Source organism: Zosterops lateralis, assembly GCF_965231275.1.
Source record: "Zosterops lateralis genome assembly, chromosome: 17".
Classification (NCBI taxonomy): Eukaryota; Metazoa; Chordata; class Aves; order Passeriformes; family Zosteropidae; genus Zosterops; species Zosterops lateralis.
In genome coordinates this window covers 3,273,490-3,294,895 of record NC_139777.1, presented here as the reverse complement: position 1 = coordinate 3,294,895, position 21,406 = coordinate 3,273,490, and the positions used below count along the sequence as shown (strand labels likewise).

At 43.4% G+C, this 21,406-nt stretch overlaps 1 protein-coding gene across 2 annotated transcripts in view; it reads right to left on the bottom strand.

Annotated features, from left to right (window-relative positions):
* Window positions 1–18,847, bottom strand: part of MLXIP (MLX interacting protein) — a 44,727-nt gene extending 25,880 nt beyond the window's left edge. The window contains exon 1 of one of the 2 annotated variants that reach the window (XM_083873849.1): window positions 18,307–18,847. In XM_083873849.1, coding sequence (XP_083729975.1) covers window positions 18,307–18,677 — 371 coding nt within the window. In that variant the 5' untranslated portion in view covers window positions 18,678–18,847. Of the gene's footprint in view, window positions 1–3,439; window positions 3,622–18,306 lie in introns of those variants that run through there. The other variant, XM_083873850.1, reaches the window with a different exon arrangement.
* Window positions 18,848–21,406: the final 2,559 nt, after the last annotated feature.

Genomic DNA, 21,406 nt, shown 5'->3' with positions numbered 1-21,406 from the left:
AGCATAAAACCACACATGACACAAGCACCCTCTGGATTTGGGCAGAAAGGGATATTTATCTGTGTGCAAACTCAGGAGAAATTTAGGGGTTTTCCATTACTTATTAGCATTAAGAAAGTACAGCATTTTAGGAAATTGGTTTCTACAAAGAGCACTGAAGGGGTAAAGAAGCAGACTTTAAAATATTAAAATAAATTCTGTATATCCTCCACTTAACAGGTGGTTTGAATACATGTTGATTAAATGGAAACTATATGGTATAGCATGGTAGAGGTTATGAGTTTTACACAGTTCAAATGCTTTATTCAGCTGTTTCTGATTCAACTTGCAGTTCCCCTTTTTTTATCTCCCTCAGAAATGCTCACAACAGTATCACAGCCTTATTTTTAAATCCTTTTCCAATAAAAGGCAATAGGGAAGACTTTGCTGTAAACATCAGCCTGAAAAATCCCCTTTTCCCATTCAGAAAAATTTAAGTTTATCCTCCACACCATGACGTATAAAAGTTGCCGAGCAGGAATTTCAGCTGGGAAGTGATCTTGGGATTGCAGTGAACTAAATGCTGCACTCAATAAGAAGTTTTTTAAATATCATCTGAAGATGGAATGGAGGATCTCCTGCTTAAAGTAAGGACAGAGTGAATTACACGCCCGTGGCTGCAAAGTGTGTGAGTGACACAGTAGAAGTAAGACATGGATTTTTTGGATGTACCACTGTGCTTTGCACATAAACCCCTAATTTCCACTCTCTCATTTTTCACTTGTTTTGATTAGCAAGGGCAAGGAAAATCTCTGGCTACATTTCGCTCCCTAGCCCAGGAGGTGTTGTTTTTTCTCTTGCACTCAGAGAGCACCTGGCCAAGATCTACGGTACATGGAATTTAAACACAAACCTCCAAGTGCTGAGGTTTAGATTCCACAGGCCTGTCCTGCTGCCCAAATATGTATTCCCAGCAGGCCCAGCAGATAGGCTGGAAAGCAGCTACTGCACGTCTGCAGGAATCACTTCCCCTACAGATCACTGGAGTCTGAAGTGCTATGCTTGTAAACAAATTATTTTGTTTTCAAATCTGAATTTTGTCAATTCAGTTTATAGGAACAAGCTACAGAAATGTCCTGTGTTTTCCAGTTTAGGTAATGGATTCCCCCTGCCCTTGTGCTAAAACAACTCCTTTTTGCCTTATTAGCTCCAGCCTCAAAACCCACTTCCTCTCTCCCCCCAGTTCCTTCCTGTACACGATTATGCAATTTTTTGAGGTAGGGTAAGAATTTTACTTTTATTACAGGTAATGGCAGTGAGGCTCTTAATTTAAGTAATAGGACAAAAATCAGACTTGATATTACAGTAGCTAAATAGATTAGCTTTTTCAGCAACACAGAAAAGGAACTTTCTGGCTTCTCCCCAGCTTTTTTTTTTTTTTTTTTTTTTTTTGAAGGCGTGGTTTTAGTTTGTTTTTTAATCTCCAATCTGTTTTGTTGGGGAGTTGGTCCTGTCAGCTCAGCTCTCCAAGAGCCAAAACTAACAGTATTTCCCCAAACAAAGGTTCATTCAGAGAATCAGATTATAAGCATTGTGTGTTGGAGCAAAAGGCAAGAGAAACCAAAACATTTCTACATGGAGTGAATGTGTGTAGGACTGGCGAGGAGACGTTTTAGCATCTTACAATTCCTACCTACAAAGTTAATCCCAGCTGCAGCCCAAGGATACTAATCCCAGACAGAGCTCATTTAAAAAGGCAGATTTAGGGCAGGTCATTTGCTTTGTTACCTGGTTCATCCTCCTTCCCTGAAATCCTCCCACAGTAGCAGCCTCAGGGTTGTGAGGGATGTTCTGCTGCCCACAGACCACGAAGGACAGCAGGGAGCTTTGTGCTGAAGTTGAATCAAACACTTTAAAACAACCAAAACGTCTCCTCACTGTTTGATTCATCACCTTTTAAAAATAATACTTTCCTCTTAAGACAGAGATACTGGACCAGACAAATATTTTTCCTCTCTCATGAGCATTACCTATTAACAACTGTTAGAAAAACAAAAACAAAGATCAAGTTTAGCCACTGGCAAACTAGAATTCCAACAGCTGCCAGGAAACATGTTATCTCAACTGATTTCACACAGGCAGGCTCAGGTATGCACCTCCTGAAATGGAACAGGAAAGTGAAAGGTCAGCTGTATGCCTGAAGCAAATACTCCTGCCCCAACAAATCCACAAGAAACTATTTATTCATATTATAAATTCAACGCTATTTTAAGCTTGAAAGTTATGCTAATGTAATTTGCATAAATGAAAGTTTACAGTGCCTGGGCTCTTGCTCTGACAACCCTGGTCTATGCTGGACTTGGGAATGACCAGGCAGGTGTTGTGTCAAGACAGCCTCCTCAATGACAGCTGAAAAACTCAAATTTTGGGAGCATTATCACACCTACCTTGACAGTTTTTCATACCACCAGCACTGTGTCAACCAGGGAAAGGAGTTGCTTGCTGCAGTTTTAGTCAAACACAACGTGGCCAGGGCCAGCTGTGTGCAGGGGGAGGCTGCAGGCAGCTGGGAAGGACCACTGAGAAATGCCTCCACCAGATGCAGGTTTCATGCAGGTCATGAAAGAGTGAAAATAGCACTGGGCAAACATAAAGAACGGTACAAATATCAAGGAGACTTGAAGGTTATAATGTCCTTCAGCCAGTGGCTATTTAAAGACTCAGAATATTTGGACAGTTTCTCATTTCCAGTCAGAAATCAAAGGATATTTCTAGAAATGTTCCTGCTTTTCAGACAGTTGACCAGCAGTGGCTCATTTTAGTACAGAACTGGAACAACATAAGAAAAAGCTTCATAAGTGCTGTCATTAATATGTCAGTCAAAAGGCTGAGAAAATGTGCCTTACCATCACATCTGTCACTGCTGACCCTCCAAAAACCTCTCCCTGATCCCTGCTCTCCTTAACTTTGCCCCTTTACAAAAGCCACATACTTTGTAACTTTATAAATATTAACACTTTATAAAATGCCACACACTTCCACTGTCAAAAAATCAGGACCTTAAAGAACTACCAGAAACCCCATCATGGAAGAAGAAACAGTGCTCTGAGATCCAGGCTCAGAGGCAAATCCCACCCCTTTCATTGCCCAAAACTGAAATGCCACGATGGAGAGCAGCTGCCCCTGGGCACAAAGTGTGTCAGTGGCAAAGCAAGGACAGAACACCAGCCAAGGATATCTCGGCCACACACCCCACACTAGAAATGCTACCAGCAAGGGAAAGCTTTAGCAAGGATTAGATTTACATTTTTCACACCAGATAAGTACATTTGGTTTTCCTTCTTTTTTCAATGCATTTTGTTTTCCTTCTTTTTGAAGTGCTTCCTATGCTCTCGTGCATGGTGGAAAGAAGTGTCATTTTTAGAGCTGCTTCAATATAAAGAGAAGTGATCCTACTTACTTCAGTGTCTTGAAATTTTCCACTTCTTCCTAAGGCTTGATTTCTGCCACTGGCTTTTCATCAACCTTCTCAGACTCACAATATTCACTACAAAGAGCTGTTTCCCAATACAGATGATCAGGAACTGATAGGGTTTTGCAGTACACCTCCATTTTCATTTGAAAGGATGGCTGTTGGTGAGGGACCCTGCATGGAGAACTGTAAATGTGTCTTTTTGAACATTAAGGTCCCAGCCGAGATTAATGAACTGATCAAGATGTGATGCTCTGGGACTTAAAAGATTTTTCACACACGGAGCTTCTGAAAAACCCAAACGCTATCAGCATGGCAGATCAGCCCGGCTCTCTGAGCAGCACACATACCACCGGAGCCCAGAGCTGTTTACCATGCTTGAGAAACCCGAAACCAGCACTTCTGCCGCAGAGGATACAGTAACATTCTCCGAACAACATTACAAGCCTATAAATATACTGCAAGACTTGAGGGATCTTATTCTGAAAGCGCCTTATGGGTTTGCAAAAGCAGAGATGCTCCCCCAGCTCTCCCCTTGTGACACAAAGCTTTCATCCCAGCTGTCTGCAGCCAGCTCCCTGCAGCTTGAAAAACACCAGGCTGATTCCCAAATTCAGTTATTACAGACCCAAGACTGCAATAGCACACACAGTTTATTCAAAGTTTACATAAAAGCTGAACCAGAAACTACACAAGAGACAGAAGAGGGGTAAAGGCACTATTGTGCTACTACTGAAACTACTCAAAGATCAGTCAAAATCCCATAGAAAGACGATGTAGGGAGAAGACTCCTTCCAGAATTCACAAAAAACAGCCTGGAATGTGTGTGGGGGGAGAAGTCTCCACTTCGACCTTTCTTGGATCTGTGTGCAAACAAGTGCTCTGACAATGCTTCACCAAGACCAGCTCTTCAATTCATGGTGAACACCCCACTGCCCTGTGCCATGGGGGCAGCCACATCTCAAATTCTCAGTAGAACTCCCCGTGATCTACTCATTCAAGATCACAGACTTTGGGGAAGGCTGAACATTTAGGAAACACAGAGAGGAAAACAAACGTCCACCTCCAGGTCACCATTTAAACTGGAGCTGCAATGGAGGAAGGCTGTGAGAGTGACCCTTCCTTAATTAACTGGGACACAGGGCTGGCAGGGAAGCAGCTAATAATGCTCATGCCACATAATCCTCACCACACTTCTCCCAGACGGCTCCTGTTGCCTGTCTAGGACTGGACAGGCCAAGGGCAGTGCCAGGTTCCCACACACAGATGGAGAGATCAACCCTGTCCTTGGTGGCTGCAGTCCTGCTGAATTGTTGGATCTGTTCCTTTACAGTGATGGTGGTTATGGTAACTGTGCCCAGCACAGGGCACTGATGAATGTTTCAGAGAAGTTAACTTCATAAAGCAATATTTAACCTCACTATTAGCAGTGTCAGAGAAAGACCTGATTTTATTGCATGATATCCTTATGAAGTCATTCCTTTGCTCCCAGTAGCCACCATGATTAAATATCAAGTAGCAAAATAGTTTTGAAATTCTCCTGCCATACACCTGTGCACCAGTTAAAAGACATGGCTGGACTGACTTTCAAATGGACTGAGACGGTTTATGTCCCAAAGCAAGTGGTGACTTCACCAGTAAAACATGTGACAGCATGAGCACTTTCACAAATCTTACTACAAGCAAAACAACCAAGTCACTAAATGACCCTCACTCAGATCTTTTCTTTAAACTGTGTTTTTCCTAAGTGCCAAAATCACAAAAAACCCACTCCCGACCTTCATTCTGTAGAGTCCTGTCCTCAGCCCCTTGGGAAAGCTCATGTGAAAGGTAAATAACACTTTCTGCATGTTTATTGCTATGGAGAGCAGCAACCTCACAAAATTTCCTAGATCTGTCTCCCTATTTACAAAAGCCTGCTACAAGCACCCAGCCTGTAATCACCACATGCCAAGCTTAGACACCAAGCCTACTAATGTGCTAATAAAAACTGCTAATAAAAGTTTTAGTCTCCTTAAGCTCTGCTAAGATTTTTACTGGAGATTTGAGGGTTCTGCTTGTACAACTGGATACTAAAAACAGATGGGATCCACGCTGAGTTCCTAAACAACAGCCTTCACAGATCAAAATTTTATTAGAAACAGTAATGAATTAGCTTTTATTGCAGAATTCTATGCATCTACTGGCAGAGCTAGGCTCTGCTCTTCAGATTTGCTGATTTGATAAATAAGTAAGTGCTATCTAATCCCATGGTTTCCATTAAGGGTTAACAATTTCACAGAGCACAAGAGACAGACCAGGACTTAGGAATGCCTCTGGTTCCAGTGCAGTTTGACTGCAGATTACCCTTCCTGACAGGAGGAATGACTCAGACCACAGTGTCACTGCAGTCACAAACATACTGGCTCTGTGCTTTCACAAGACTGTGGAATCCCCAGCACTTCCAGAGAGCAGCCACTGCCTCACACCCTGGCCCGATCTGCAGCTTCCAGAGACCAAACGCTGCCCGGAATTTTTTTTTCCCAGCTGATACTGAAACACCGTGTAGCTCACTCCAGCATTTGGCACCTGCTTTGGCAGGAGCTGCAGGAACACCCACACAGGGTGCCACAGATCCAGCCTTCCCCGTGCTCGGTCCCAGCAGGGGTGAGCAGGTGCTTGGGGAAGGGTCACAGCAGGACGAGCTTGTCCCTATGGTGCTCCCAACAAACAGCCCCTCTCAGCTCTAAAGGAAAATGATATTAGCAAGTGTATTAACTCACTCCCTAAAAGTGAACTGAAGAACTGCATAGTTTCTCTTTTTGCTGTTTATAGACACATTCCCTCTCCCAGCTGAGTATGTGTATTGATTTGGCAGGACTCTGCTTTGAAAAGGGAGGGATAATGACTTTTGTAGTAGAGAACAGCCACTATGGTGACTTCTCAACAACTTGGATGCCCCCGCTTTTGGACAGTTTGTTTTGGTTTCCCAAAGCAATTATTTCACAATTTCTGGTTTAGGTGTCAAACAGAGTTGCTAATAATTACCTGATGTGAGTGCAGTTTCCTCCTTGAGGATATTTGTACTCCTGATCAAGTCAGCTCTCCCATCCCAACTCTAGGTTCATTTGAAATAAGCTGACAACACTAAAGAACTTCTCAGGCTCTGTAACAGATCTAAATATTTCACAACCATATCCAAATCCCTTGACTTAGTCCTTCCTTTCTAAAAGTTTTATATCCTCTAATCCAGAAAAGTAATTTCTGTATGTTTCCAGGTGGTAAACCTCCTTTACAACCCCTGCATTCAATTTTCTTTCTCAAAGGCTGTGTTTTAAAGAGCAAAAGCAACTAGTTGATTCCCTTTCATTCCTTCATGCTTTCCCACATCTGGCACACCACCAGCACATTTTCAATCCAAGTTCCCTCAACCTCCATCCTGTCAAGGACAGATGTTTACCAAGCAAACAGAAAGCTGGACTAAGCTGTGCAGATACCAACAGGCAGGAGTTTATACAGGGAAATGGTGATACGTTCCTTGGAGAGCGTACAGGACGAGCTAACACGAGAAGCATGATCTGTAACATCCAGACCTTTGTCTGGATCTGTAACATCCAGACCTCTGTGTGCTGCTAACAGACAAACACATTTCACAGCCGTTCCTGAATCCACTACACAGCTTAGCAGGATCAGGACTTCGCTGTGTTGTCTCTCACTCAAATACTGGGAGTTCTCCTGATGCACAGTTGTCACTGTAAATATTATTAACAGAGCTCGACTAGCCATGGCTAAGCTTACTCAGACTGCAGCTTCTATGTAAACATACAGAAATTCGTGAGGATGAGCAGAGAGTAACCATTAAAGAAAAAAACAAATGATATCATTCTTTGCTCTGGGAAATGTGGCAGCAGATAATATCCATATCCAATGACTGGCAGATCAGGAATGCAACAAGATCTTCCACTACCCTCTTCCTGTTTGGCACTTCTTCTCTAACAGCTGCCAGACCCAAAAGCTCAAGTATTTCCTTTTTACCTTTTTAAAGTTTTCATTTTTATGTGCATGCCTTTCCTTTTTTTACCTTGGTCACTTCTGCCCCCAAAGTAATGGCTTTCAACAACTAACACAGGCTAAATCAAGTATCACACCACAGCACCAAATGCAAAAGTCTGCATGATAAAAAGATGATCAAAAGCAGTCATGGACTTCAAAGAATAATTACAAAGACATGAGAAGCTCTTCCACAGTTCTTGCTCCATTTGGTCTCTGTCTCTTTGTGAATGGTGTGGATAGTGAGGACAAACTAGATCTAAGAGCAGCCTAAAATCCTGGATGTAGGATGCAGCAATGAAGAACTGAGCAGAAGAGCCTGTGATGGCTCACACTCACATCAACATACGGTAACTAAATGCTGTGGGCCTGAGTTATTTTTAGGTCTATTGTGAAACCCCACATTCCAGCTGCTCCAAAGATACACCAGCACTACCACAGAGGCCTGGGCTCTGTATCATCACCCTGGCTGGCTGGAGTGAGTCTAACCCTTGCCCTACATCAGAATTTTGGTGCCAAGGCAACCAAGTCCCTGCCACAGATGGGGCAACGTGGACCAGAAGTGTTTGGGACAACAAGCTCACATGGCTGGGGAAGGGTTTGGCTGGTGGGTACAGAAGTCACTGCAGCCTGGGCAGAGGTCCCCAGCCACGCTGGCCAAGGTCACCTCAGCTCTGTGTCCTTGAACTGCTGCAGGCAGAGCACCCGTTACTATGGGACCTTGAGGGAAGGGAGAGTAAACAAAGCAGCAGAGGGAAAGGAGGCCAGGATTTCGAGTAAACATCCCATGCTGCAGAACTCTGAAAACAATGGACTTGACAGATTCCAGAAGCAAAGCCTCCTTCGTGCCTCTGCAAAGTTTGCTTGAATCTTGTAATGCAGACACGTTTCTCATAAAGAACAACCCTGCTGATCTCTGAGGACTAACAGCCTCCACTGGATCAGTGGAAAGGCCTCATGCTGCTTTCTTGTGCTTCTGCAGATCTGTTCCAGGCAACACAAACTTCTCAGAACAAAACACTTGCACCCCTTTGTTCCTTCACTCCCTCTGCCTGGCAGGACACAGGACCAAGGTCCTGCACTCACCACAGGGACAATAATGACACCAAAGGCTCTGGGGTTCACACAAACTCTCAGCACAGACACCTCTGAGGACCCCCATCAGCAGGACTCTCTCAGAATACCAGGGCAGATGCAGTGCTGGGAGGGGCAAACATCCCACAAAAAGGGTTTGGGCCAGGTCACACTTGCAAGCTGCCACCTTCCCCCCAGATTTGCAAAACCCAACCATAAACAATGCTGCTGCTATCTCACTTCCAAAACAAGTACCAGCAATCCTCTTTCTCAAGAAGGGGAAACCTATTACACAAGAGCAAGGTTATCTGGATCCTCTCCTTACCCCCTCAGTCACCCTTAAGGCTCCACTCTTCAGTTCTTGTTCTTCATTCACAAGCCAGCCCTAGGACAAGTAAGCCCCACCCAAAACCAGCAAAGACAAGACCACCCTTTATCTAAGAATGGAAGAAGTCCTTTCAAGCTCACACAGGAACAAAACTGTAACAAGCATCAGACTCCTCTGCTGGAGTAAGGATAAATTTTCATGGTCTAATCTCTCAACTCTTTTTCCTTCCTCCTTCAGCTGAAAGCAGCCTCAACTCTCTTATTTCTGCTCTGAACTGTCCCCCAAAAATTCTGCTCTGTGTTCCCCAAATCACTGGGAGAATGCATAGGGAAATATTGTTAATCTGTAATGAAACAGAAGCGCAAACACCTCCTATGTACTCTACCCATACAGAAGTTCTCTGCTTGCTCTGGTGTAATATAAATGAGCAATAAAGACACCCCCAGAAATCCAGGAATCTCCCACTATAATAAAAAAAAAAAAGCATTTATCTCTGTATGTAGGAGGACATTACAACACATAACAGATACAGTAAGAAAAGGCATTAAATATAGCAAAAAGGGCTGTATCCACTGCTTAGCTGCATTACACCATCAGCTAAACCAGAAGCAGAGACAAAAAGGTCTCCCAACTGCATATTACTGTTGTAGATAATGTGCTGCAAACACAAAACCAAGGATAAAAAGCTCTCTAACAAATCATTAAAATTTAACAACTCATTAAAATTTTTCTGTGCTTTTCAGGAAAAGTGATCCATTCATTAAGCAGCAATGTTTAGCTACTTAAACAGCTGAACCCTTTCCTCACATCACGGTACATCCCCAACCACGTCACGGCAAAGGGTTATCTGTAGGTCAGGAGTATTCTGGCCAAAACACACTGACATATCACTAATTGAAGTGAATCAGATTCTTCCACTAATACCCTGCTACATGATAATCCAAGCAGTGCCCTGCAAGCCCTTTCCATCTGGCATGTCACCTTTTCTCTTAAGGTCCCAAAGGTGACAAAACAGCCCTGAGAACCATTCCTAACACTGTGGGCTTTGTACCTTCACACACATTGCAAGTGGCCCTGGTCTGGATAACCAACCAAGGGAAGCAATCTTTTCCCTGGGCCCAGATGGCTTCCTATGGTCCTTTCCAGTCCCATTTTCTATCCACTGATGTCATGGCTGGACAGCAAACTAAAAATACTGATCTTTCACAAAGGTAACTGCTGCTGAGCTTGTTCTTAAGCAGCACTCAAGAGTTTCCACACCTTAAAGGCACAAAGTGAAATCTGCTTAAGAGAGAGGGAACAGGCAATTCCCCTGCAGCCATTCACACCACACAGAAGGGCCAAGGTGTCACTCAGGCTCTCCTCACCACCTCCTCCTCCTCAGAGGCATTAAGGCTGGAGGAGACTGATAAGAGATTGTCACATATATGGGAATGGCAGGAAGATAAAACATTATCCCCACTGAGTTCAAGCAAACTTCTGCTCAATCCAACAGCAGATTTAACACAGGGAGGCAGAGTCCAGCAACTGCAGGAAAACAGACAAGGAGTCCTCCATTTGTTCTTGCAGAGTAAAGAGTTCCCAAGCAGGGAGGGTCCTCCTGCTGCCTGGAGTGGCACATTCATCAGCTCCTGAACAAATCTCTCTTGAGAAAAGGGGTCATGCCTCCAATGGCTATTAACTATTTGACAGCTCAGACAAGCTCACACCATTTAGATTTCCAAGCCCAACAGAACAAAAGGGTTCTCCAGATTGACCCGAAGGCCACTGTCAGCAGCACACTCAGGAATCCAGAGTGATGCTTCAGATATTAAAGGTTTTTCTGGGGACTGCATGATGAGAGCAATGATGCCTCTCAGAACCACAGTCAGGGCAGGGAGCAGGTGCTTCCAGTGAAAGGCCAAGGCCACTGCCTTCCAGAAACATCAGGATTGCCCTTCAAATATCAACCTGGTTTTATTACCCTGCAATTTTCATCTGTAAGGTTCCTCATCAGTTCAGTAGCTTTTCTAAGGGAACGTGTCAGTAAGCTATACATCTTCCTCATCATCCTCTCCTAAATCTTTCTTCCATTTTTCCTTTTTCCTTTATTAAGTCTGTAGTTGAAGTGTCATCTTTGATAGGTCTTCCTTTTAGACTCCTCTGTCAGCTCGCTTCCAAACTTCATGCCTTTGTTTCCCCCTTTCTAAAAGGGCAGCACACACATCTGGGGCTCTGAAGTGCTGAGATTGTTTTGGTGATTTCAGACCAGAGAAAGGGAGGAAAAAGCAGCAACTGATTTATCTAAGATCAACAGCCAAGAAACCAAGGGTTAGTGAAGAGTTTTGTGCCTATGTGTCACAAAGTCAATAAGCTGTGGCAAATGCACACTGGAACATTTCCAATGGCAATGGCTGCTTTGCTTACCAAGGCATGGCTACATTAATTATATCAGGAGTGACACCAAGTCAGTGTGTTTTATGTTCAAAAACAACCCAAAATGACCTTCCAACTCCCATTTCAGGAAACAAACAAAAATTATTTGAAAAGACCCTGTTCAGAATTTTTGTTCTGGTACTAAAACTATTAGAAGCAATTTCTGAAGAACCTTGCTTTTCCTAACCCTATTCTTCAAGCCTTCCTGCTTCAGAAACTGTGACAATAGTGTAACTCTAGCTTGCACTAAAAACAATCAGATTCAGGTTTTTCCATCACTGTCTGAAACACAAAGAAGCAACTCTATTTTCTTTGGAGGCAACTGAAACAAGTACTTTTCCTAATCATCTTCATAATTGTTTTATGGACATGTTAAAGGTTTCCTTTCCAGAGCGAAAGGAAAATTGTATAAAAACTGTAAAATATTTCTATAGCCATCAAAGAGTTTAGAAAGCTTGTCTTTTTCCTCAGAAGTAGCTTAGAAGCTTTGTCTTTAAAGAACTGTTTGTGCCACTGATATTAAGATATCAAAGGACAGATGAGGGAAACTGTAAATGCAATTAATTTCTGCATACAAAGAAAGGAAGTTGCAAGCATATAGCCTGTAGTCTGTTAATTAAAAATAAAACACCAGATTAAACTCAAACTGGTCCAGGTTTCTCAACTGATAAGGTTTTTTGTTGTTGTTGCTCTGTTTTAAAAAGAGAACCCTTTCTCTCCAACAGCAAAAGGCAGCAGGGCAGCACAGGAAGAGCCAAACCAGGAATTCCAGATCTCCTGCCCCCATCTCCCTGCTCGATCGTTCACGACTTCCATATCTGGGTCCATCCAGTTCATTCTCTCCTTTATCAGGCACACCCTCATCAAGTCCTTGCTATCTAACTTTCCCATCACAGATCAAAGCATGGGGAATAAACACTGGACTTTTCCAAGGCCAGCCACACCTTCCATCATCTACCTTTACTTTCCATATATTATATTGTTCCCTTTCATTTTTACTTCTCCTGCCCTGAACAGCATTACACCAACAGCCTCTCTTCTCCCCAGCTCATGATCATTTACCTCTGTCCTTTTATTCAAATCTCATCTAAGTACAACTCCAGCCTCTTTTCTTCTCCACAGCCCCCACCACGATTAGAGACTTCCCTTTCCTTGCTGTCATTCCATCCACCCCTGCTCCTCATTCACACGGGTTCAGTGAGTTTGTAACCCAGGCTCAAACCCACTCACTCAGCTCAGACATCCTTTGTTTGACTTGAACTTTGCAGTATCTCATTTTTTCTTTCCTGTTCCCATCCCTGTGGCCTCTGTCAACGCCATCCAGCTCTTTGTGTGGCTTTATCTTGGCCTTTCCAATTCACTCAATGCATTCCTCAAAGATCATCTTAATTTCACTCCACATCTCAGTGAGCTTCCAGCCTCATTCCTTGCCCTTTCAACTCTTCCTGCTTTACAACAGATCTCTGAGTGCTGTTATTAGGGGGAAAATTCCACCCACCCCTAACAACTTCAAGAGTTCACTCTCTCCTTCAAGCCTGTCAAAATGCCTCTGACATCCCAGAAATGCCCAGCCTTCAGCTCAAAATGCCTACAAAGCTCCCTTTATTCCTCCCCACCACTTCCCAGCTTGCAGCATCACTAGATACCCTTTTGTTTGATTAAGACTAATCATAGCTTAAGGACACACAGTCAGATAAGCAGCTGCTCAAGTGACTGAATATCAACTCTGCTTTCCAAAAGAATGGAAAATTTTCCCCCACATGGGAAAGTGACAAACAAGAATGGTTCAGTGACCTACTAAAGGGGTGTGTGGAAAAACATGAGTAAAGCCAAGACCTGAATTTTGGGTTTCTTGGCTTTAATTCCTCTATCCACTCAGCAGAAAGAAATAAAAACGGGTAAGGGGGGTGGGGAGAGAACTGGAAATCAATGTATTAATTTCTGTTGCCATTCAAAGCACATCATAATCATGCAGCACAAAATCTTCACTAAAAATCATGCCAAATCTCAAAGTTCAGCCAATTTCTTTCAGATCATGCGAAAGTTCCTGAGAACTGACAGTCTAAGGACAAACTAGCTCCCTCTTCCCTATTTCAGCATATCCATCAAAAATGACGATTACGAAATCCGTGTTGCATTTAAGCCAGAAAATAACATCTGTTTACTGAGTAAAAACACAAGATGAGAACTACAACAAAACATGTTGATTAAATGGTAGATCAAGAGATGATAACAATGTGGTTTTTTAATGAAAAAGGTGACTACTGTGCCCAACACCTCTGTAGTAACACCCTGCCCAACCAGGTCCATAGAAACCAGTCTGCAGACACCAAAATAGCCAGGAGCAAAACAAACCAAAAAATTGTCCCTGTATCTAAACCTCTGTCCACAGAATTTGTCTGTTCTTCCTGTAGTTATTTGTAGTCATTTGTAGCCCTGAGGACACCAAAACCTTAATCTACAGCAAGGCCTTCTCACACCACCACCACTAAATGCTTACTTTGGCAATGAAATATGTCTCTGAGACAAGAACAGCTCAGCAACCTTCCTGCAAACCATCCTGAGGTTCAAGGTTGTCAAGGTGGAATTTCCAAGTGCATCTTACACAGAGCTTAAAAGCTTGTGACTATATCAAGCATTTGACATAAGCAGGGTAAGAGGCTCAGTACCAATGTCCTGATTCATACTCACATCCTTGCTTTGAAGGGACCCTTAACTGTGGTTAAAAAAAATATTTGTAACAGCAACTTTGCTCAAATCTGGCTGAATTCAGAGGTCACCATAGGTGTTTTTATCAGAGCGGCTTTGACAGGCAGCATGTGAAATATGTAACTGAATTCTGGAAGTTTTTAATCTCCAGGTGCTATCAGCACTGCTGAGAACTTCCCCAAACTCTGCACTAACAAAGAATGTGTGGCAAAGGTGCTCTGGAAACAAGCTGACCCCTAATGTCAGTCCACTGAGGAAAGGAATATTTTTGGCTTACATCTACACGAAGTGAAGGAGTCATATTGCTAAAGAGGAGAGATGAAATCTAGAAATGACCTGGCAAGCTGCTCACAAGGCAGCTTTTGTCCCAGTTCCCAGAGCCCACTCTCCTGCTCTGTGTGCAGCTTTAGCAGGCAGGATCCACAGGGTTTTGGACAAGGATCTCGTGCCAAGGTTAACACTCTTACCTCAAATACAACACCTGGCATGTTCCTTAAGCTGTTATTAAAAGGTGAGAGAACTCTGAGGCTACTTAAGAATAAATGAGCCCACAAAGTCATCTTCATCTACCCTACCATGCCCTATACTAAGATAAGCAATGACTGACATAATAATATATAATAGTTTAAAAATAACACCACCCAGTGTGAGTAGTATCATCAAGAATCCCTAAAATAAAGCTTGTGCTCTGTTTACACAATGTACACAACCACACACATCAGAGGAGCCCATTCTCTCACTGCAGGACTGTCTCCCCAGCACTGCACAAGAAGGGAACAAAATTAATTATTTACGTGGTCTTAGAGCCTCATCAACCTCATATTTATTCACAGGGTGTGCATTCAACACACTGGCAGAGTATAACTGAAATTTGCAATGTCACTTATCCATTTTACACCCAGAGAAAATAAAGAATTGTCTTAAATCTCCTTTTTCCAGGAGTAATACACTCTATTTCCTACTCCCTGCAATAATTACATCAGTCATTTTAGCAGGATTTACCTCTCTACCCTTGAGATAAACTACCACAATGTCAGTGATTTCCCAACGTCCATTTTTCAGAGCTCCACACGCAGTTGAGAAAAGTTCCTGTTTCAGGTTTTGAACCTTAAACTATGCATCATTCTTCCCAAAGCAGAGCTTTCCACAGGGAAGTCCAATGTCCCATATTCCAGACTGTTAGGGCAATAAATGTTTTACAGTGCCCTTTTGTAAAGCACAATTTTTCACCATGTAGAATGCAGGCAGAAGTGTTCAGCCAGCATTCTACATGGAACTGAACACGATTCTTCCACTGGAGACAGCAAGTCTCCAAAACAAAGAGAAAAAAATTCTTCTGTCCCAATCTCAGGGGAAAAAAAACTTCATGATAGGCTGTTGTTGAAATATTTCTGAATACAGTTCGGCTTTGGGAAGCTATTTTTGGGTAATGTAATTATTTGGATAATGGTAAAGTTATTAGAGTGCTTTAGTGTATTAAATATCAAGATGACGTAACATTTTACTTAATTCTGCATATTGTAGGTCATGCACCCAGAAGCACAACTTCTCATTAGAATGAGCAGTGCCAAAGGTCTTTCTCATTTTGAGAACATTTTTTAAAGATCTTTTTGCCTGTATAAAGTGACCTGCCTGCAACAGGTCAATTCTACCTACCTACACATCAAGGTCACATTGGTTTAAAGAGCTGAGATGAAGGGGCTAAAAAGGGAAAACCAAGGTTCTTTTACCTCTGTCAATGTGGTACAGTTCCCATAATCAATCTCATCAGAAAAACAAGTGACATTTAGATAAAGTACAGCCCGCGTGACACCTGTTATAAAACCTCAGCGTTTATAAGTTACTTATTAATTTAAAAAATGGTTTTAATCTGCTCACTGTACAGGGGAGTATACTATAGACATATTTTCCCCTCTGGAATGGTTCATCTGAAATGAGACTTTTCAAGCTGTGCAATTGAAACAGCTGTGATGAAAACTGGAATCATGATGGTTTGTACTGCTAAAAGGCACGAGGGAATCGCTTCCCTGGTGTTCAGAAATAACTTTTTTTTTTAATCATAAAAGGTTTGACCGTTAACAGCACAAAACCAAACTCAAAAAAAAATTACAGCACAATTAAAAGAGCCCAGGTTACACTCTGAGTCCGTGATCCAGCATAAATTTGGTCGCTTCCAAACAAACCACCCGAGGTAATGACCCAAGTAATGACTGAGGTAATCTAGAAAAACTTTGCTTTCTAGTCCATCGGCAAAGCTAATGGGTACAACACGATTTTTTACTGCTTCTCTTTAAAAGTTTAAACACTGAAAGACCAGCAGTGAGTGTCACATGTAAATAAATATTCCACAAAGAGCTCCCTTAGAGCAGCTTCCTTGGGTTTGTGTTTAACACGGCTGCATCACCCACCAGCTCTGCAGGGAGCTCATGCCCCCAGCAAAGCAAAAATCCACATATCTTCACCTTTCTGTGTTATAGCTTTTTACTGATGATTTCCACACCCCCAGTTCTTTTCTAGAGTGAATTTCTACCCAGCAAAGGCAGCATGGAAGACATTAACACAGGATCTGTGTGGTTTGTCAGTGCTGGATCTGCCAGGCAATAATGAGGAAGGTACAACTGAGGCAACAGCCATGAAAACACCCCCATAAACCATCCAAAATCAAATCCGACCTGAGGAAAATGTGGACAGAGAGATCTATAACCTGCAGACTCAATCATCTGTTAAAAAGAGATTTCCCATTTTCACAGACACGCTCATCACCTCAAATCAGACTTTCCAGAACTACTTGAATCTTTTTTAGACGCAGGTTTACAGCTGATTTTTTTTGGCAGATTTAAAAATTGTATCCCAAAGCTGCTGAGTAAGCAGGCTGGATCTGGGCAGGATGCTTTAGGGCTGCAGCTCAACAAACCCTAAGCATTGAGAATGTTCTTTTCTTTGGCAGCTTCTAACAAGATATTTTCTGCACCTTGCCTCACGCTACCACCAGCAAGCAGGATAAAAATTATTTCTTCTGAAATAATTCAGTGCTCAATTTATTCACCTACATCAGAGTTCAGTAGTGTCAGTCAATGTAACAGAATTATTCCTTTGCACCGGAGGTGATCCTCAGTCTCAAAATCCCAAGGATACACTAGTGGAAGCATAAAATAAAACAAAGGTGATAGAGGCCGAGGAGCAGAGCAATCCAGTTCTGTCCTTCAAAATCCATGTAGTTCCTCTGCAAGTTCCTCCCACCTTGTACAATAAAGGTGGATTGAATAATTTTTAATTAAAGCTTACATTTTTATTTCTTTTGTAAGTGCAAAGTAGTTATGTCCACTGTTGCACACACCTTATCTGAGGTTCAGTCCCTTACCAATAACTAATAATGTTCTTAGCCAGTATTACCAAGATTTTAGAATTACTTACATTATATCTTCTCACTACTGCACAGAACTGATAGTTCGACCGTTTCCTCTTCATTGAGCAATACTTAATAGAGGAATTTGGAGTGGGTAAAGTTAATTTTCTATTAGTTCCTATAGATGAAAATAAATATTTCCGTTGATATGCCAAGAGGTTGATTTTCCATCAACCCTTTTAATCAACTTCCAAAACACGCTGGGCAGAGAACATCAGATTGGATCCGGTTTCTGCTATATCACACAGAACAAAAGACTGGGGCAGACAGACTACACATCTTTCCAAAACACTTCTCTCCCCCAGCTCTGCCTCCATTTTGGATGACAGACAAAGGGGATAAATGGGAATACACCGCCTTATTGGAGAGATGAAAAAGCACAATTGAAGCCTGAGCAAAAAGGTGCAGATAAACCCAGGAAGTGCCGCTGCCAGCTGCAGCCACCACAGGAACAAAGGAAACGGCGACAGAGCCCGCTTGCTTGAGTATAAAATTTGAGGAGGGGAAGAAGGAAGGAAAATTGGCCCGGGTTCACACCGAGCGGGGCGCTTTGCCCTTTAAGGGTTTAATGTTTAGCGCTAGAGGTTTCCACTGGCTCCCGGGCTGGCCGCGGGATGCTGAGGGTTTCCAGCGGCAGCGGCGGCGACAGCGGGACCCCCCGGCCCTGAGCCCTGAGCCCCGAGCGCGGGGGCGGCAGCGACACCTCCCCTCACCCCGGCCACGGGCCTCGGGCCTGCGGGGAAGCGCCGCCAGGATCCCCGAGCGGGCTGGAAACAAAAGCGGCACCGAACCCCCGCCTGTGGCTCGGGGGAGCCCCGCTGGGCCCGACACCGCCCCTCACACACACGGCCCCGGCTCCCGGGGCTCGCTCACAGCCGGGCCGCCCGGCGGTACCTGTAGGCCAGGGACATGCACTCGAACAGCTTCGTGAGGGACGCGTCGATGCTGAGGCGGCCGCCAGCCCCGCCGCCGCCGCGGGCCGCCCCGAACTGGTAAGTCTGGCAGGTCTGCTCGTTGACCGTGTCGAAGTCGTAACCTTTCTTAGGCGGGTGCTCGCTGTGAGGCGAGGAGACCATGAAGTGTCCCGAGTGGATGATCTGCGGGCCCGGGGGCTGCCCCCGGCGCGGCCCGCACCGCCGCCCCCCGCCCGGCGAGGCTCCGCCGTCGTCCGTGTCCGAGGAGTCCTCGTCGGGCTCCGTGCGGGGGGACAGCGGCCCCGCCGCCCCGAGCAGCCGCGCCGGCCGCATGAACACGTCGGCGGCCATGGCCCCGCCGCTGCTGTTTCTCTGTTTCTGCTGGTGCTGCTTTCGCTGCGGCCGAGCCCGCGCCCGCTCTGCGCCGCCACCGCCCCGCTCCGCCCCGCGCCGGCCCCCGCCGCGCTTAAAGGAGACCGAGCGGGCCCTGGCCCTGCCCTGCCGGGATGGGGAGCGGGGGATGCCCCCAGGGGCTGCCAGGATTACCCAAAAAAAAAAAAAAAAAATATATATATATATATATATATATATATATATTTATATTTATATATAAATATATATAATATTTATATAGATATATGTATTTATATATCTTATAAATATTTTTATCTACATTTAAAATATATATCTGTATATAGATATTTATTTTTTATAAATATTTTATATATTTAAATATATATATTATATTTTATATACATATATTTTTATATTTTATATATAGATATATGTATTTATATATAGAAATATTTTTTATATATAAATGTTTAAAATATTTAAAAATAATTTTTAAAAAGTGCGCACTGCCTCTACCCTGTGCCACGAATACCCCACTCCTTCTGATGATGGCTGGTTTAAATTTAAATGATCCAGTGGGGATTTCTATCCAGCAGCAGGACAATTATTTTTTTCTCTCCCTTTTTTTTCTTTTTTTTTTTTAAGCCAAACTGAACCACGAAATGTTCCGCCTCAACGCGAGGTACAACAGCTCCTTTACGTTGAGGGTGGCAGAGCACTGGAGCTGCCCAGGGAGGTGGTGGGTTGTCCCCCTCTGGAGATATTCCAAACGCACCTGGATGTTTTCCTGTGTCACCTGCTCCAGGTGACCCTGCCTGGGCAGGTGGACTGGACTGAATAATTTCCAGAGCCCCCTTCCAGCTCTAACGGTTATGGAAAACATTCCTAAACTTAAGGGACTGTGAGGAACACAAGATGTAGAGGACAGTCCAGAAATGGCTGAAGAATGTGTGGAAGAGCGATTGCGCTAGAAATACTTAAATTGGCTTTGATACACTAAATTAAAGACAGTTATTTTCTTATTATTTTCCAGAAGCAGTCTGCAAGAAGCCAGGACAACCAGAGAAGCTGGAGACCTGCAGAGTCACAGAGAGGTCAGGGCATGGAGTTCCTTCTGCCAGGCTGATGGCTCACACCTACCCCAGTACCTGCTCAGTGGCACATAAAAAGGAACCACAGTTGTTCCAGGGGGAAGTAAAGGTAAGATTTCATCCTTCTCAAAAGCATAAAGGAAGCAATGGATCCTGTAGGTTAACACAAAAGCGTGGCAACAGGGCTGATGTGAGGAGAGAGCATCATCCTACAGCACAAAACCCCATACATACACATGTATGTGTACACAAAGTCAAGAGAAAAGATCTCAAACTTCCCCTGCAATTCAAACCTCCATGACCAGGAGAGCAGTCAGATCCTAGGACACATATTTCAGAGCATTTATACTAAATTGCATATATTATTTCAGTTTTAGGACTTCACACTTAACATGAAAAACAGTCTCTTCTATGTAGCCACCCTTCAGGAAAAAGCTTCCAAACATGCTACTTTTTCTGGTGTTTTAAACCAGAAATAAGATCAAGGGAGACTTATGAGACTGAGAGCAAGTCTTGGGCAAGGAGAGAAGAGGCATCCCTGCAATATCCCAATTACGCCCATGCAATGATCTGACATTCCCCATTAGCATGGAATCAAGGCTGATCCCTGTGTTTAGGGGAGGAGTGGTAGGTCAAACACTTCCCCACACATGAAAGCAACAGTATTGAATGATCACATCATGTGAGAGCTGTCTCTGATCTTTAAAAACCAAAACTAGCATTCAGCTCTTAGTCAGCATCATACATGACTCAAATTCTGAATAAAAGGTCAGTCATATTTAGCTTCAAATATGATTATTGCTATCTTATATTAATATCTGTTTAAAAAGTTCTGCCTCCCAGCAAGACATTCTGAGAGTATTTTAAATACAAAAAAAAAAAAAAAAAAAAATTCAAAACAACATTCACAGTTTAACAATACCCATTAGAAGTCTTCCATGTAGTTTGTTAAGAACTAAACCTGAGCTAAAAAAAATCACATTAGTAGCAGCACTGTATAAAGCATTTCCATGACGACAGCCAGTACACTGACCTCATTAAATTCTAAGCAAGCCAGTGTTTCCTCCTGCAGGAAAAGACAGGTAACTTGTTCAAATAAAATCATTAGGTAGCAGTGCAATTTTCTAGGAAGAGTCAGGAGTACACCATCATTTAAAGAAAGGGCAGCAGCTTTAAGCTACAAGTTCAGGGTTTTCTGTTCTGCCAGATGCAAGGAAAGGGGCATCCCTTAAAATAAACCCACTTATTTTGGAGACAGACCTCTTGGTTTGCCCTTTTAAGCTGACCATTTAGGTGATCAGTAACAGTTCAAGACTACTAGCAATCCTCTTCTGCTCCACAGCAAAGAATTCCAGGCACAGGGAAACACTAAGAGGTCACAGCATCTTTTGAGTATGCCTTTTCTTACTGTTTTTTCATCAATCCACAGTGCAAGGTGAAACACAGGCCACCACCTTCAAGGAACAACATCAGTTCCTTGAAACAGGCTTTTAGGACAGGAGGAATTCGACTGTAATACACACCGGGAACAGAGACATCCTAACTGTTTAAAGCCCACAGTGTATTCCACACCACTTAGTGGTGAGATTATCCTCCCGAATCTACAGACAGGAAGATAAGCATTCCCATGCTGAT